At 43.1% G+C, this 16188-nt stretch overlaps 3 protein-coding genes across 4 annotated transcripts in view; 1 reads left to right on the top strand and 2 right to left on the bottom strand.

Moving 5' to 3' along the window:
- LOC142698164 (protein kinase C delta type-like) overlaps positions 1-16188 on the bottom strand; it is a 336589-nt gene that overhangs the window by 178412 nt on the left and 141989 nt on the right. The gene's annotated exons all lie outside the window — the stretch shown is intronic.
- On the bottom strand, positions 6822-9211 carry LOC142698166 (uncharacterized). The gene is made up of 2 exons (XM_075847828.1): positions 8958-9211; positions 6822-7782 (listed from the first exon to the last, which is right to left on the bottom strand). The coding sequence occupies exons 1-2, from the start codon at positions 9013-9015 to the stop codon at positions 7064-7066; spliced, it is 777 nt and encodes a 258-aa protein (XP_075703943.1). The 5' UTR covers positions 9016-9211; the 3' UTR covers positions 6822-7063.
- Positions 10182-12625, top strand: LOC142698165 (uncharacterized). Its single transcript, XM_075847827.1, has 3 exons — positions 10182-10489; positions 11664-12423; positions 12536-12625. The coding sequence occupies exons 1-2, from the start codon at positions 10432-10434 to the stop codon at positions 12380-12382; spliced, it is 777 nt and encodes a 258-aa protein (XP_075703942.1). The 5' UTR covers positions 10182-10431; the 3' UTR covers positions 12383-12423; positions 12536-12625.

The raw sequence follows: 16188 nt of genomic DNA, 5'->3' as shown, positions 1-16188 counted from the left end.
CAGATCGTAGCAGAAGTGAGCGCTGGCGTCTCCTGGGAAGGAGATGAGAACCAGCGCTCACAGATCCATGGCTGCGGGCGTCAGGTGAGTGGACCCGATGGCCCTGGACGCTACAGTATCCCCCCTCTTACGCCCCCTCTTCTTGGGACTAGAGCGAGAGGAGCTTTTTAAGAGCAGAGGCATCAAGGTTCTCCTCCGGCTCCCAGGACCTCTCCTCAGGACTAAAGCCTCTCCAGTCCACCAAATAGAAAGTCCTTCCTCCTACCCTCTTGCAGTCCAGGATCTCCCTCACCTCGAACACATCAGAAGAACCGCTGGGAGCAGTTGTGGAACAGGAAGTCTTGCTGTAGCAGTTCAGGACCACTGGTTTCAGGAGGGACACATGAAAGGAGTTGGGGATTCTGAGGGTAGGAGGCAGCAGCAGTTTATAGGAGACAGGGTTAATCTGTTGCCGAATCTCAAAAGGACAGAGAAACCTGGGAGCAAACTTGTATGAAGGCACCCTCAAACGAATGTTCCATGAGGACAGCCAGACTTTGGTACTTGGAAGATACTGCGGCGGCTCTCTTCTTGTATCCGCTTTTCGCTTCATGCCCGGATCTGTTGCCAAATTTACAGGAAGTCCCCAAATGCAGAGTCAGCAGCGGGTACCTGAGAAGTAGTAGACACTGGAAGAGGGACTCTAGGATGTTGACCGTATACAATGTAAAACGGAGTGGAAGTGGTGGACTCGCTTGTGTGGTTGTTGTACGAGAACTCGGCTCAAGGAAGAAGCTGTACCCAGTTATCATGCTGTAAGGAAATGAAGTGACGGAGATAATTCTCCATGATCTGGTTGATCCTCTCGACTTGCCCATTGGACCGGGGGTGATAGGCTGTGGAAAAGTCCAATATCACATCCAGGAGTTTACAGAGAGCCCTCCAGAACCTCGAGGTAAACTGAAACCCCCGATCAGACACAATGTGAAGGGCAAGCCATGCAAGCGGTAGATGTGCTGGATGAAGAGATTCGCCATTCGGGGAACAGAAGGTAGGCCGGTCAGCGGGATAAATTGTGCCATCTTCGAGAACCGGTCCACCACCACCCAGACAGTGTTGCATCCTGCTGAGGGAGGAAGGTCAGTGACAAAGTCCATCACAATGTGCTGCAAGGTGGCATTGGGTATAGGCACAGGTTGATGGAGGCCGGCAGGCTTGGAATTAGTAACCTTGTTAGAAGCACACACCGTGCAAGAAGAGACAAAGTCCACAACATCCTTGGGCAGCGTGGGCCACCAAAAGTGACGAGCAATCAGGTCTCGGGTTTTACAAACACCAGGGTGCCCAGCCAGTTTAGAACTGTGTCCCCATCGGAGAATTCTTCTCCTGCCTGCTAATCGAACAAAAGTCCTCCCCGGAGGGATGTCTCTAACCTGCAAAGGATTGGCAGTGATAATGCAGGACAGGTCTATAATAGTTTGAAGAGACTCCACCGTGTTATCCGTTTCAAATGACCTGGACAGGGCATCGGCCCTCACATTCCTGTCAGCGGCCACTCTGCGTGACAGGGATTTAGTCGTTGAGCGGACTGAAGGTAGGTGAGGTTCATGTGGTCGGTGTAGATTAGGATGGGGTGAGCTGCGCCCTCCAGCAGATGGCTCTACTTCTCCAGAGCCAATTTGATGGCCAGTAGCTCCTGATCCCCAACAGAGTAAATGCGCTCTGCAGAAGAAAAAAGTCTCGAGTAGTAGCCACATACTACTGCCTTTCCTTTGGGGCTCCTCTGGAACAGAAGTGCGCCTGCACCAACATAAAAGGCGTCCACCTCCAAAGAAAACTGTATATATACGTCAGGATGATAGAGGATTGAGGCAGAAGTAAAGGCTTTTTTGAGACTAAAAAATGTGGACTCTGCCTCTGGGGTCCACACCTTGGCGTTCACATCGTTCTTGGTAAGGGTGGAAATAGGAGATGTCAGCGATGAGACGTTTGGGATAAACTGCCGGTAGAAATTGGCAAATCCCAGGAAACGCTGTATGGACCTCAGACCTTGAGGACGTGGCCACTCCAGGACAGCTCTCACTTTCTCAGGATCCATCTTGAGACCTTGATCCGATATGATGTAGCCCAGGAAGTGCAGAGAACTCCTCTCAAAGACGCACTTCTCCAGCTTGGCGTATAAATATCAGCTTGGGGAGAAAATCAAAATATCATCGAGATAAACAACAACACAGATATAGAGGAGATCTCGGAAGATATCATTAACGAGTTCCTGAAACACTGCGGGAGCGTTACACAGTCCGAAGGGCATCACTACGTATTTGTAGTGCCCGTCACGGGTGTTAAATGCTGTCTTCCATTCGTCACACTGGCGGACCGGAGCGGAAGTGAGATGGGGACCAGCGCTCACAGATCCATGGCTGTGGGCGTCAGGAGGTGAGTGGAACCGACGGCCCCTGGCCATAGATGCTACATGTGAGTAAACTCGCTAATATACATTCCCGTCCCCCTTGGTGCTGTTTCTGAGATTTTCATAGATTTTTATAGCGCTGATGAGGAACCGGAAGTCTAGTTGTACAGTCTTCTTTGGTGACGACACGACTCTTCGTCATATGATCGGCCCCGCTGTACTCTATGTACTCGCTGTACTACTGCTCGTGCAGTATACGGAGCACAGCGCCGCTCTCTGAGAGGTTCCTCTGAGAGGTTCCTGTTGTTTCTCCTTTGCTTTATCCAATGCTAAAAACTAATAATGATTTTTTTTAAATGCAAGCCCCTCAGTTGGAGTCACTGGGACCCAACACTAGAATTTCATCTGATTTGACAGATTATGGCACAATTTTCTATGGGGAATTTATGGTGGTTATTTTGATATTCCCATACTGTTTTTTGTCACAGACCACCTACCTAAACATTGCTACAGACAAATCCACCTCTTCATGGTAAAGGTATTCTTTAATGTCAGTGCTGTCTTACAGCAGGATAATGCCCCAGCCACACTGCAAAAATCGTTCAGGACTGATGTGAGGAACATGGCAAAGAGTTCAAGGTGTTGACCTGGCCTCCATATTCTTAATTCAATCAATCATCTGTGAGATGTGCTGGAAAAACAAATCCAATCCATGGAGACCCCTACTCACAACTTACAGGACTTAACCCCTTAATGACGAAGCCTAGGTTGGGCCTTAAGGCTCAGAGCCCATTTGTCTAATCTGACATTATCTAAGGGGAGACATTTTCTCAACCTGTTGCAGGAAAATTTTATGGGCCAGTTTGTGGAAGACCCAACTAGAGGTGAAGCTCTGTTGGATCTGGTCATTTCTAATAATGCAGATCTTGTTGGGAACGTCAATGTTCGTGAAAACCTCGGTAACAGTGATCACAATATAGTTACATTTACCTATACTGTAAAAAACAAACACAGGCTGGGAGGGCAAAAACATTTAATTTTAAGAAAGCCAATTTCCCCAGGATGAAGGCGGCAATTCAGGATATAGACTGGGAAGAACTAATGTCAAATAATGGGACAAATGATAAATGGGAGATTTTCAAATCTACTTTGGGTTATTATAGTGCAAAATGTATTCCTATAGGTAACAAGTATAAACGACTCAAATTAAACCCCACATGGCTTACACCTTCTGTGAAAGGGGCAATACATGACAAAAAAAGGGCATTTAAAAAATACAAATCTGAGGGTACGTCTGAAGCCTTTGTAAAATATAAAGAGCTTAATAAAATCTGTAAAAATGTAATAAAATTAGCAAAAATACAAAATGAAAGGCAGGTGGCCAAGGATAGTAAAACAAATCCCAAAAAATTCTTCAAGTATATAAATGCTAAAAAGCCAAGGTCTGAACATGTAGGACCCCTAGATAATGGTAATGGGGAGTTGATCACAGGGGATCAAGAGAAGGCAGAGTTACTAAATGGGTTCTTTAGCTCTGTATATACAACTGAAGAAAGAGCAGCTGATGTAGCCGCTGCCAGTGCTGTTAATATATCAGTTGATATACGGAATTGGATGAATGTAGAGATGGTCCAAGCTAAATTAAATAAAATAAATGTGCACAAGGCCCCGGGACCAGATGGGATACACCCTAGAATTCTTAAAGAGCTTAGTTCAGTTATTTCTGTCCCCCTTTTCATAATATTCAGAGAATCTCTAGTGACTGGTATAGTGCCAAGGGACTGGTGCAGCGCAAATGTGGTGCCTATTTTCAAAAAGGGCTCTAGGTCTTCCCCGGGTAATTATAGACCAGTAAGCTTAACATCCATCGTGGGGAAAATGTTTGAGGGGCTATTGAGGGACTATATACAGGATTATGTGACAAAAAATAGCATTATAAGTGACAGCCAGCACGGTTTTACTAAGGACAGAAGTTGTCAAACTAACCTAATCTGTTTTTATGAAGAGGTGAGCAGAAGTCTAGACACAGGGGCCACTGTGGATATAGTGTTTATATGAAGAGGTGAGCAGAAGCCTAGACAGAGGGGCCGCTGTGGATATAGTGTTTATATGAAGAGGTGAGCAGAAGCCTAGACACAGGGGCCGCTGTGGATTTAGTGTTTTTGGACTTTGCAAAGGCATTTGACACTGTCCCCCATAGACGCCTAATGGGTAAATTAAGGACTATAGGTTTAGAAAATATAGTTTGTAATTGGATTGAGAATTGGCTCAAGGACCTTATCCAGAGAGTTGTGGTCAATGATTCCTTCTCTGAATGGTCCCCGGTTATAAGTGGTGTACCCCAGGGTTCAGTGCTGTGACCACTATTATTCAACTTATTTATTAATGATATAGAGCAGGGGATTAATAGCACTATTTCTATGTTTGCAGATGACACCAAGCTATGTAATATAGTTCAGTATATGGAAGATGTTCATGAATTGCAGGCAGATTTAAACAAACTAAGTGTTTGGGCATCCACTTGGCAGATGAAGTTTAATGTAGATAAATGTAAAGTTATGCATCTGGGTACGAACAACCTGCAAGCATCATATGTCCTAGGGGGAGCTACACTGGGGGAGTCACTTGATGAGAAGGATCTGGGTGTACTTGTAAATCATAAACTAAATAACAGCATGCAGTGTCAATCAGCTGCTTCAAAGGCCAGCAGGATATTGTCGTGTATTAAAAGAGGCATGGACTCACGGGACAGGGATGTAATATTGCCACTTTACAAAGCATTAGTGAGGCCTCATCTAGAATATGCAGTTCAGTTCTGGGCTCCAGTTCATAGAAAGGATGCCCTGGAGTTGGAAAAAATACAAAGAAGAGCAACGAAGCTAATTAGGGGCATGGAGAATTTAAGTTATGAGGAAAGATTAAAAGAATTAAACCTATTTAGCCTTGAAAAAAGACGACTAAGGGGGGACATGATTAATTTATATAAATATATTAATGGCACATACAAAAAATATGGTGAAATTCTGTTCCATGTAAAACCCCCTCAAAAAACAAGGGGGCACTCCCTCCGTCTGGAGAAAAAAAGGTTCAACCTGCAGAGGCGACAAGCCTTCTTTACTGTGAGAGCTGTGAATCTATGGAATAGCCTACCGCAGGAGCTGGTCACTGCAGGGACAGTAGATGGCTTTAAAAAAGGGTTAGATAATTTCCTAGAACAAAAAAGTATTAGCTCCTACGTGTAGAAATTTTTTCCTTCCCTTTTCCCGTCCCTTGGTTGAACTTGATGGACATGTGTCTTTTTCAGCCGTACTAACTATGTAACTATGTAACTATGACATGTGTCACTTTATGTGGTAATAACTTTGGAATGCCTTTATTTATCCAAGTGATTCTGAGACTGTTTTCTGGTGACACATTGAACTTTATGTTAGTGGTAAAATTTGGTTGATACATTCAGTGAAAAACAAAAAATTACAGAAAATGTGGTGTAAGGCAGATGGTTATACCACACTAAATAGTTATTAATTAACAATTTGTTTTTTTAAATAAAGGACTTAATATTGAAAAAAGTTGTTTTTTTTACAACTGTTTTTTTTTTGTCTCACTAGGTGACTTGAAGTCAGGAATCCCTGATCGCTATTCTAATACACTGACAGCAAACCTAAGGCAGGACAAACTAGACTTCCGTAGATGACAAACCCGGAGGCCATTGTTAGGCCTCCTGTTGCCATAACATGATGGAATAGAACGTCAAGGAGCAGGAAGGGGTTAAAGGATCTGCTAACGTCTTGGTGCCAGATACCACAGAACACTTTTAAAGATCTTCTGAAATCCATGTCCCAACGGGTCAGAGCTATTATGGCAGCACGAGGAGGACTACACAAGGCAGGTGGTTTTAATGTTATGTCTGGATGGTGTATATGTTAGTAATTAATTTCTATTAATTTGTACATTGATGGAAATTAGGGTATGTTCACACGCAAACTCAAAAATATCTGAAAATACAGAGCTGTTTTCAAGGTATTCAGCGTTTTTTTACGGCCGTTTTTGGAGCTGTTTTCAATATTGTCTAGGAAAAACGGCTCCAAAAGCGGCCCAAGAAGTGACTTGCACTTCTTTTGTGAACATACCCTAAAAAAAGAGTAATTTTTCTGTGCTTTTTATTTTTACAATATATATCAATCACCCTAAATATTGTAATCTTGGGGCCTACATTGCTCCTATGTAAACATGGGAACACCACCATTCTCACCAGTTTTAAGGCGTAATGTAAGTCTTAGGCCAAAATGTAGTAGTAGTCGAAACGCCAATCCAACCGAGATGGAATATGAAATATCCAAGATAGAAGGGAGTCCCAGGCATAAAATAAGATAAGATAACTTTATTAATCCCCGAAGGGAAATTCCAGTATCACATAAATGGATTCTGGGAAACGGCATCAGGGATCTTTTATTATTAGGTCTCTGTGCAGATTGAGATTCTGGCGTCCAAGGTGAAGATGATGAAGAAGACTAGGTGGTACTGTAGACAAAACAAAAAATAATCAGACCAGACGATAATCACTCAGCAATATACTGGTGCCGAAGCTCCAGCCATGATTTCACAAAAATACTATAGATGTCAGTGATCATATCTGTACTGCTGGTGTTTCTTCTGTACCACAGCTGTTGGTACTTATCTCCTGCTCTTTCTTTGAAAGGCATGGACGCGGCACAAGGGACAGCGTGGATTTGTCGGGATCCAATGTGCAATACAAGGCAGATGGAATATGTGAGAACATGGCAGAACGGTGACTTGCTCTCCAATCTCATAGTCCTCTAGGCATATAGTGCAGGACTGGATGTCTTCGTTTTCAGTAAAAGTTCGAGATGGGAGTCTATCAATCTGCCTGCCTCTCCTGCCTCGCCGACGTTGTCTTCTCTGCACAGGTCTGCTGTCTGTGGTCTCTGTTGTCGACTGTTGGTTGGGAAGCAGCTGACTGGTGCTTGGTGTTGGCTCCACCAGCCTGTTAGATGTTTGCTGAGGAGATCTGCTTCCTTCTCTGGATGGCTGCAGGTTTGGTAGCGGCTCACTGGTGCTGGGGTCTTGTGTTGGTTCCTCCAGCCTTTCGGATCTCTCCTGAGTAGTTGATGGAGTAGACGCAGGCTGGGATTCTCCAGAAATTCTGAGCTCGGTCGCACTATTAATACGACGGCCACTTGTCGTTTCAGACTGTTCTATTGGCTCAGATCGTAATGGGGACCGGCTTCTGTCCGCTCCGTCTTGCTGCAACCTACGGCGCGGTGGAACTTGACCACGTCTTCGTCTCCTGTCAGGGACATTGTCATGGTCTTCATCCTGCTCCACACTCTGACGCCTTCTATGTCCAGATCTTAATCTTCCATCAGCAATGCCTAGATGTGAAACAATGTGTATAACATATATTAATTATGTACAGAAAAAATGGGAAAAAAGATCAATACCAGACATTTCCTATGGACTCGCGTGGCCTTCTTTCTAGAGGAAAGCTCCCATGTTTTTCTTATCTTGGACAACCGTTTTGATACTATGAATATATACACAGTCGAGTCACATTATTATAGCTACTACTAATATCCAGAGTAACCGGCGTGTGCAGCACGGACAGCAGTAGACGGGCTGGGAGTGACTCAATAAGGTGCTGGTCAGTGGTCTCATATGTGGAGCCTCGCTGACTCCATACATCCCACATTTACTGGAGGGTGCGTGGGGGAGGATCCATAAAGCGAACAACACGATTGACGTGGTCCCACAGATGCTCAATTGGGTTCAAGTCTGGAGAAATAGGGGGCCAGGGAAGTACTTGGAAGTCTTGGTCGTGCTCTTCCAACCACTGTCGGGCATTTATAGTCGTGTGACATGTCGCATTGTCTTGCTTTAAGATTCCATTTGCTCCAGGGAAGACAATCAGCATGTATGGTGGATGTGATCTGTAACGATGGATTCATATCTAAATCGGTTCAGAGCCTTCCATATGGATGAGTGGCCCAGAAGAATGCCATGGAAAAATACCCCAGGCGCTGACGTCGCCGCCAGCTTTTTCCAGCAATGGTTGTAAAGTCCATCCTTTCGATGAAGCAGAAAACGTGATTTATCGGAGAAGACAACCCTTTGCCAATCATCGGTGCTCTGAGACCAATACTGCCGTGCAAATTGAAGCCATTTTTTCTGATGCACCTTTGTTACATAGGAGCAGTGACCATCCGTCGGGTTCGGAGCCCCATACGCAGTCGGGTTCGCTGAACTGTTGTATTAGACACACGTCTGGTAGCCAACGTTCACCTCTCAAATACATGGCACGTGGTGCTCTGCAGTTTCCATGTCCGTTATTCCCAATGATGCCATTTGTCCACTCACGATACACTGTCACCACAGCAGCACGCGAACAGTTCACAAACTGCGCTGTTTGAGAAATACCGCCGCCCTTGGTCCGAAAGCCAATAATCATCCCTTTTTGCAACTGAAAAACGGTGCATTTTTTGCGGACGCAAAACGGACACGTTTGTGTGAAACTAGTCTAAATGTATCTGATATAACTAGTTCCACTTACCTTGATTTATCCGGGAACTTTCGTCTATTGCAAGCTGCAAGAGTTCTCGGTAACTCATTGTTCCTTGTAGCAGGCGGCTTGATGTTTAAATTCAGGAACAATGGAAAAACGGGATTCCTCAAATAAGAGGGAATCTACCACGATGTTCAGAAGTTGCACTGGTGTTTAAGTGCCCTGAACAGATGATGTAGTAGTCGCTTTGTAGCACAAATTCGCTCTTTGAAAAACCAAGTGAAGTTTCAGCATCAGCATCAACTCGAGATATGGCACTGATGTGACCGCGCTTGGGGTCCTTAGAACTTCACGCCATTGTGATGTCACTGCTATAGATGCCACACCCTCCATTGTTCTGATGACATCACTGCCTGCAGTGATGTCATAATGCTTACGGTATGTCATAAACGGTCCCCTGCTCTGCATTATACCAATCACTGCAGCAAAGCCTCCAAATAAAAAACATAAATATATATTAAATTTTTTTATATTTACATATTGCAGCTGAAAATCTCTAATATTTGTTTAGTAAATGTTTCTCTATAATTGTTTAGTAAATGTTGTAGCACACAATTCATCTAAGTAAAAGTCTTAGTAACAGATTACCACAATGGAGAGGTGGAAATGTAACTTTATTTTTCTAAAACTAGATGGTTCTGGAGTAAATAAGAATCCTTTATAACCTAAAGAGGTTGTCTGGTATAAGAAACCCATTGTAAATACCCTATTGGGGAATTCTAAGTTAAGAAAGGACAAGTCTCTTATTGATTTCACTGTGTAATGCTTAGTTTCTCCTGTGGTGGCGCTGCAGGGGAATTCAACACTTCTCAAGTTCCATCACAGATTAAATCTGATCACTGGGGTCACAATCAGCGAAATTAAGCTGCACTATCTGGAAGTACAAATTACACTGAGACTAAGACTTACTAAGACTAAGTCTCTAAGACTTACTAAGACTTTTACTTAGATGAATTGTGTGCTACAACATTTACTAAACAATTATAGAGAAACATTTACTAAACAAATATTAGAGATTTTCAGCTGCAATATGTAAATATAAAAAAATGTAATATATATTTATTTTTTTATTTGGAGGCTTTGCTGCAGTGATTGGTATAATGCAGAGCAGGGGACCGTTTATGACATACCGTAAGCATTATGACATCACTGCAGGCAGTGATGTCATCAGAACAATGGAGGGTGTGGCATCTATAGCAGTGACATCACAATGGCGTGAAGTTCTAAGGACCCCAAGCGCGGTCACATCAGTGCCATATCTCGAGTTGATGCTGATGCTGAAACTTCACTTGGTTTTTCAAAGAGCAAATTTGTGCTACAAAGCGACTACTACATCATCTGTTCAGGGCACTTAAACACCAGTGCAACTTCTGAACATCGTGGTAGATTCCCTCTTATTTGAGGAATCCCGTTTTTCCATTGTTCCTGAATTTAAACATCAAGCCGCCTGCAACAAGGAACAATGAGTTACCGAGAACTCTTGCAGCTTGCAATAGACGAAAGTTCCCGGATAAATCAAGGTAAGTGGAACTTGTTATATCAGATACATTTAGGCTAGTTTCACACAAACGTGTCCGTTTTGCGTCCGCAAAAAATGCACCGTTTTTCAGTTGCAAAAAGGGATGATTATTGGCTTTCGGACCAAGGGCGGCGGTATTTCTCAAACAGCGCAGTTTGTGAACTGTTCGCGTGCTGCTGTGGTGACAGTGTATCGTGAGTGGACAAATGGCATCATTGGGAATAACGGACATGGAAACTGCAGAGCACCACGTGCCATGTATTTGAGAGGTGAACGTTGGCTACCAGACGTATGTCTAATACAACAGTTCAGCGAACCCGACTGCGTATGGGGCTCCGAACCCGACGGATGGTCACTGCTCCTATGTAACAAAGGTGCATCAGAGAAAATGGCTTCAATTTGCACGGCAGTATTGGTCTCAGAGCACCGATGATTGGCAAAGGGTTGTCTTCTCCGATAAATCAAGTTTTCTGCTTCATCGAAAGGATGGACTTTACAACCATTGCTGGAAAAAGCTGGCGGCGACGTCAGCGCCTGGGGTATTTTTCCATGGCATTCTCTGGGCCACTCATCCATATGGAAGGCTCTGAACCGATTTAGATATGAATCCATCGTTACAGATCACATCCACCATACATGCTGATTGTCTTCCCTGGAGCAAATGGAATCTTAAAGCAAGACAATGCGACATGTCACACGACTATAAATGCCCGACAGTGGTTGGAAGAGCACGAGCAAGACTTCCAAGTACTTCCCTGGCCCCCTATTTCTCCAGACTTGAACCCAATTGAGCATCTGTGGGACCACGTCAATCGTGTTGTTCGCTTTATGGATCCTCCCCCACGCACCCTCCAGTAAATGTGGGATGTATGGAGTCAGCGAGGCTCCACATATGAGACCACTTACCAGCACCTTATTGAGTCACTCCCAGCCCGTCTACTGCTGTCCGTGCTGCACACGCCGGTTACTCTGGATATTAGTAGTAGTTATAATAATGTGACTCGACTGTGTATATATTCATAGTATTAAAACGGTTGTCCAAGATTAGAAAGACATGGGAGCTTTCCTCTAGAAAGAAGGCCACGCGAGTCCATAGGAAATGTCTGGTATTGATCTTTTTTCCCATTTTTTCTGTACATAATTAATATATGTTATACACATTGTTTCACATCTAGGCATTGCTGATGGAAGATTAAGATCTGGACATAGAAGGCGTCAGAGTGTGGAACAGGATGAAGACCATGACAATGTCCCCGACAGGAGACGAAGACGTGGTCAAGTTCCACCGCGCCGTAGGTTGCAGCAAGACGGAGCGGACAGAAGCCGGTCCCCTTTACGACCTGAGCCAATAGAACAGTCTGAAACGACAATTGGCCGTCGTATTAATAGTGAGACCGAGCTCAGAATTCCTGTTGAATCCCGGCCTGGGTCTACTCCATCAACTACTCAGGAGAGATCCGAAAGGCTGGAGGAACCAACACAAGAGCCCAGCACCAGTGAGCCGCTACCAAACCTGCAGCCGTCCAGAGAAGGAAGCAGATCTCCTCAGCAAACATCTAACAGGCTGGTGGAGCCAACACCAAGCACCAGTCAGCTGCTTCCCAACCAACAGTCGACAACAGAGACCACAGACAGCAGACCTGTGCAGAGAAGACAACGTCGGCGAGGCAGGAGAGGCAGGCAGATTGATAGACTCCCATCTCGAACCTTTACTGAAAACGAAGACATCCAGTCCTGCACTATATGCCTAGAGGACTATGAGATTGGAGAGCAAGTCACCGTTCTGCCATGTTCTCACATATTCCATCTGCCTTGTATTGCACATTGGATCCCGACAAATCCACGCTGTCCCTTGTGCCGCGTCCATGCCTTTCAAAGAAAGAGGAGGAGATAAGTACCAACAGCTGTGGTGCAGAAGAAACACCAGCAGTACAGGTATGATCACTGACATCTATAGTATTTTTGTGAAATCATGGCTGGAGCTTCGGCACCAGTATATTGCTGAGTGATTATCGTCTGGTCTGATTATTTTTTGTTTTGTCTACAGTACCACCTAGTCTTCTTCATCATCTTCACCTTGGACGCCAGAATCTCAATCTGCACAGAGACCTAATAATAAAAGATCCCTGATGCCGTTTCCCAGAATCCATTTATGTGATACTGGAATTTCCCTTCGGGGATTAATAAAGTTATCTTATCTTATTTTATGCCTGGGACTCCCTTCTATTTTGGATATTTCATATTCCATCTCGGTTGGATTGGCGTTTCGACTACTACTACATTTTGGCCTAAGACTTACATTACGCCTTAAAACTGGTGAGAATGGTGGCGTTCCCATGTTTACATAGGAGCAATGTAGGCCCCAAGATTACAATATTTAGGGTGATTGATATATATTGTAAAAATAAAAATCACAGAAAAAATACTCTTTTTTTAGGGTATGTTCACAAAAGAAGTGCAAGTCACTTATGGGCCGCTTTTGGAGCCGTTTTTCCTAGACAATATTGAAAACAGCTCCAAAAACGGCCGTAAAAAACGCTGAAAACCTTGAAAACAGCTCTGTATTTTCAGATATTTTTGAGTTTGCGCGTGAACATACCCTAATTTCCATCAATGTACAAATGAATAGAAATTAATTACTAACATATACACCATCCAGACATAACATTAAAACCACCTGCCTTGTGTAGTCCTCCTCGTGCTGCCATAATAGCTCTGACCCGTTGGGACATGGATTTCAGAAGATCTTTAAAAGTGTCCTGTGGTATCTGGCACCAAGACGTTAGCAGATCCTTTAACCCCTTCCTGCTCCTTGACGTTCTATTCCATCATGTTATGGCAACAGGAGGCCTAACAATGGCCTCCGGGTTTGTCATCTACGGAAGCCTAGTTTGTCCTGCCTTAGGTTTGCTGTCAGTGAGTAACTGACAACACTTTTACACTGCACTACGCATGTAGTGCAGTGTATTAGAATAGCGATCAGGGATTCCTGACTTCAAGTCACCTAGTGAGACAAAAAAAAAACACTTGTATAAAAAAACTTTTTTCAATATTAAGTCCTTTATTTAAAAAAACAAATTGTTAACTAATAACTATTTTGTGTGTTATAACCATCTGCCTTACACCACATTTTCTGTAATTTTTTCTGTTTTTCACTGAATGTATCAACCAAATTTTACCACTAACATAAAGTTCAATGTGTCACCAGAAAACAGTCTCAGAATCACTTGGATAAATAAAGGCATTCCAAAGTTATTATTACCACATAAAGTGGCACATGTCATAGTTACATAGTTACATAGTTAGTACGGCTGAAAAAAGACACATGTCCATCAAGTTCAACCAAGGGACGGGAAAAGGGAAGGAAAAATTTCTACACATAGGAGCTAATACTTTTTTGTTCTAGGAAATTATCTAACCCTTTTTTAAAGCCATCTACTGTCCCTGCAGTGACCAGCTCCTGCGGTAGGCTATTCCATAGATTCTCCAGACGGAGGGAGTGTCCCCTTGTTTTTTGAGGGGGTTTTACATGGAACAGAATTTCACCATATTTTTTGTATGTGCCATTAATATATTTATATAAATTAATCATGTCCCCCCTTAGTCGTCTTTTTTCAAGGCTAAATAGGTTTAATTCTTTTAATCTTTCCTCATAACTTAAATTCTCCATGCCCCTAATTAGCTTTGTTGCTCTTCTTTGTATTTTTTCCAACTCCAGGGCATCCTTTCTATGAACTGGAGCCCAGAACTGAACTGCATATTCTAGATGAGGCCTCACTAATGCTTTGTAAAGTGGTAATATTACATCCCTGTCCCGCGAGTCCATGTCTCTTTTAATACACGACAATATCCTGCTGGCCTTTGAAGCAGCTGATTGACACTGCATGCTGTTATTGAGTTTATGATTTACAAGTACACCCAGATCCTTCTCAACAAGTGACTCCCCCAGTGTAGCTCCCCCTAGGACATATGATGCATGCAGGTTGTTCGTACCCAGATGCATAACTTTACATTTATCTACATTAAACTTCATCTGCCAAGTGGACGCCCAAACACTTAGTTTGTTTAAATCTGCCTGCAATTCATGAACATCTTCCATAGACTGAACTATATTATATAGCTTGGTGTCATCTGCAAAAATAGAAATAGTGCTATTAATCCCATCCTCTATATCATTAATAAATAAGTTGAATAATAGTGGTCCCAGCACTGAACCCTGGGGTACACCACTTATTACCGGGGACCATTCAGAGTAGGAATCATTGACCACAACTCTCTGGATACGGTCCTTGAGCCAATTCTCAATCCAATTACAAACTATATTTTCTAAACCTATAGTCCTTAATTTACCCATTAGGCGTCTATGGGGGACAGTGTCAAATGCCTTTGCAAAGTCCAAAAACACTAAATCCACAGCAGCCCCTCTGTCTAGACTTCTGCTCACCTCTTCATATAATCACTATATCCACAGCGGCCCCTCTGTCTAGGCTTCTGCTCACCTCTTCATATAAACACTATATCCACAGCGGCCCCTCTGTCTAGACTTCTGCTCACCTCTTCATAAAAACAGATTAGGTTAGTTTGACAACTTCTGTCCTTAGTAAAACCGTGCTGGCTGTCACTTATAATACTATTTATTGTCACATAATCCTGTATATAGTCCCTCAATAGCCCCTCAAACATTTTCCCCACGATGGATGTTAAGCTTACTGGTCTATAATTACCCGGGGAAGACCTAGAGCCCTTTTTGAAAATAGGCACCACATTTGCCCTGCGCCAGTCCCTTGGCACTATTCCAGTCACTAGAGATTCTCTGAATATTATGAAAAGGGGGACAGAAATAACTGAACTAAGCTCTTTAAGAATTCTAGCGTGTATCCCATCTGGTCCGGGGCCTTGTGCACATTTATTTTATTTAATTTAGCTTGGACAATATCTACATTCATCCAATTCAATATATCAACTGATATATTAACAGCACTGGCACCGGCTACATCAGCTGCTCTTTCTTCTGTTGTATATACAGAGCAAAAGAACCCATTCAGTAACTCTGCCTTCTCTTGATCTTCTATGACCAACTCCCCATTACCACTATCTAGGGGTCCTACATGTTCAGATTTTGGCTTTTTAGCATTTATATACTTGAAGAATTTTTTGGGATTTGTTCTACTATCCTTGGCCACCTGCCTTTCATTTTGTATTTTTGCTAATTTTATTACATTTTTACAGATTTTATTAAGCTCTTTATATTTTACAAAGGCTTCAGACGTACCCTCAGATTTGTATTTTTTAAATGCCCTTTTTTTGTCGTGTATTGCCCCTTTCACAGAAGGTGTAAGCCATGTGGGATTTAATTTTAGTCGTTTATACTTGTTACCTATAGGAATAAATTTTGCACTATAATAACCCAAAGTAGATTTGAAAATCTCCCATTTATCATTTGTCCCATTATTTGACATTAGTTCTTCCCAGTCTATATCCTGAATTGCCGCCTTCATCCTGGGGAAATTGGCTTTCTTAAAATTAAATGTTTTTGCCCTCCCAGCCTGTGTTTGTTTTTTACAGTATAGGTAAAATGTAACTATATTGTGATCACTGTTACCGAGGTTTTCACGAACATTGACGTTCCCAACAAGCTCTGCATTATTAGAAATGACCAGATCCAACAGAGCTTCACCTCTAGTAGGGTCTTCCACAAAC

This window comes from Rhinoderma darwinii (genome assembly GCF_050947455.1).
Source record: "Rhinoderma darwinii isolate aRhiDar2 chromosome 12 unlocalized genomic scaffold, aRhiDar2.hap1 SUPER_12_unloc_4, whole genome shotgun sequence".
Classification (NCBI taxonomy): Eukaryota; Metazoa; Chordata; class Amphibia; order Anura; family Rhinodermatidae; genus Rhinoderma; species Rhinoderma darwinii.
This window is presented reverse-complemented; position numbering and strand designations above follow the sequence as displayed.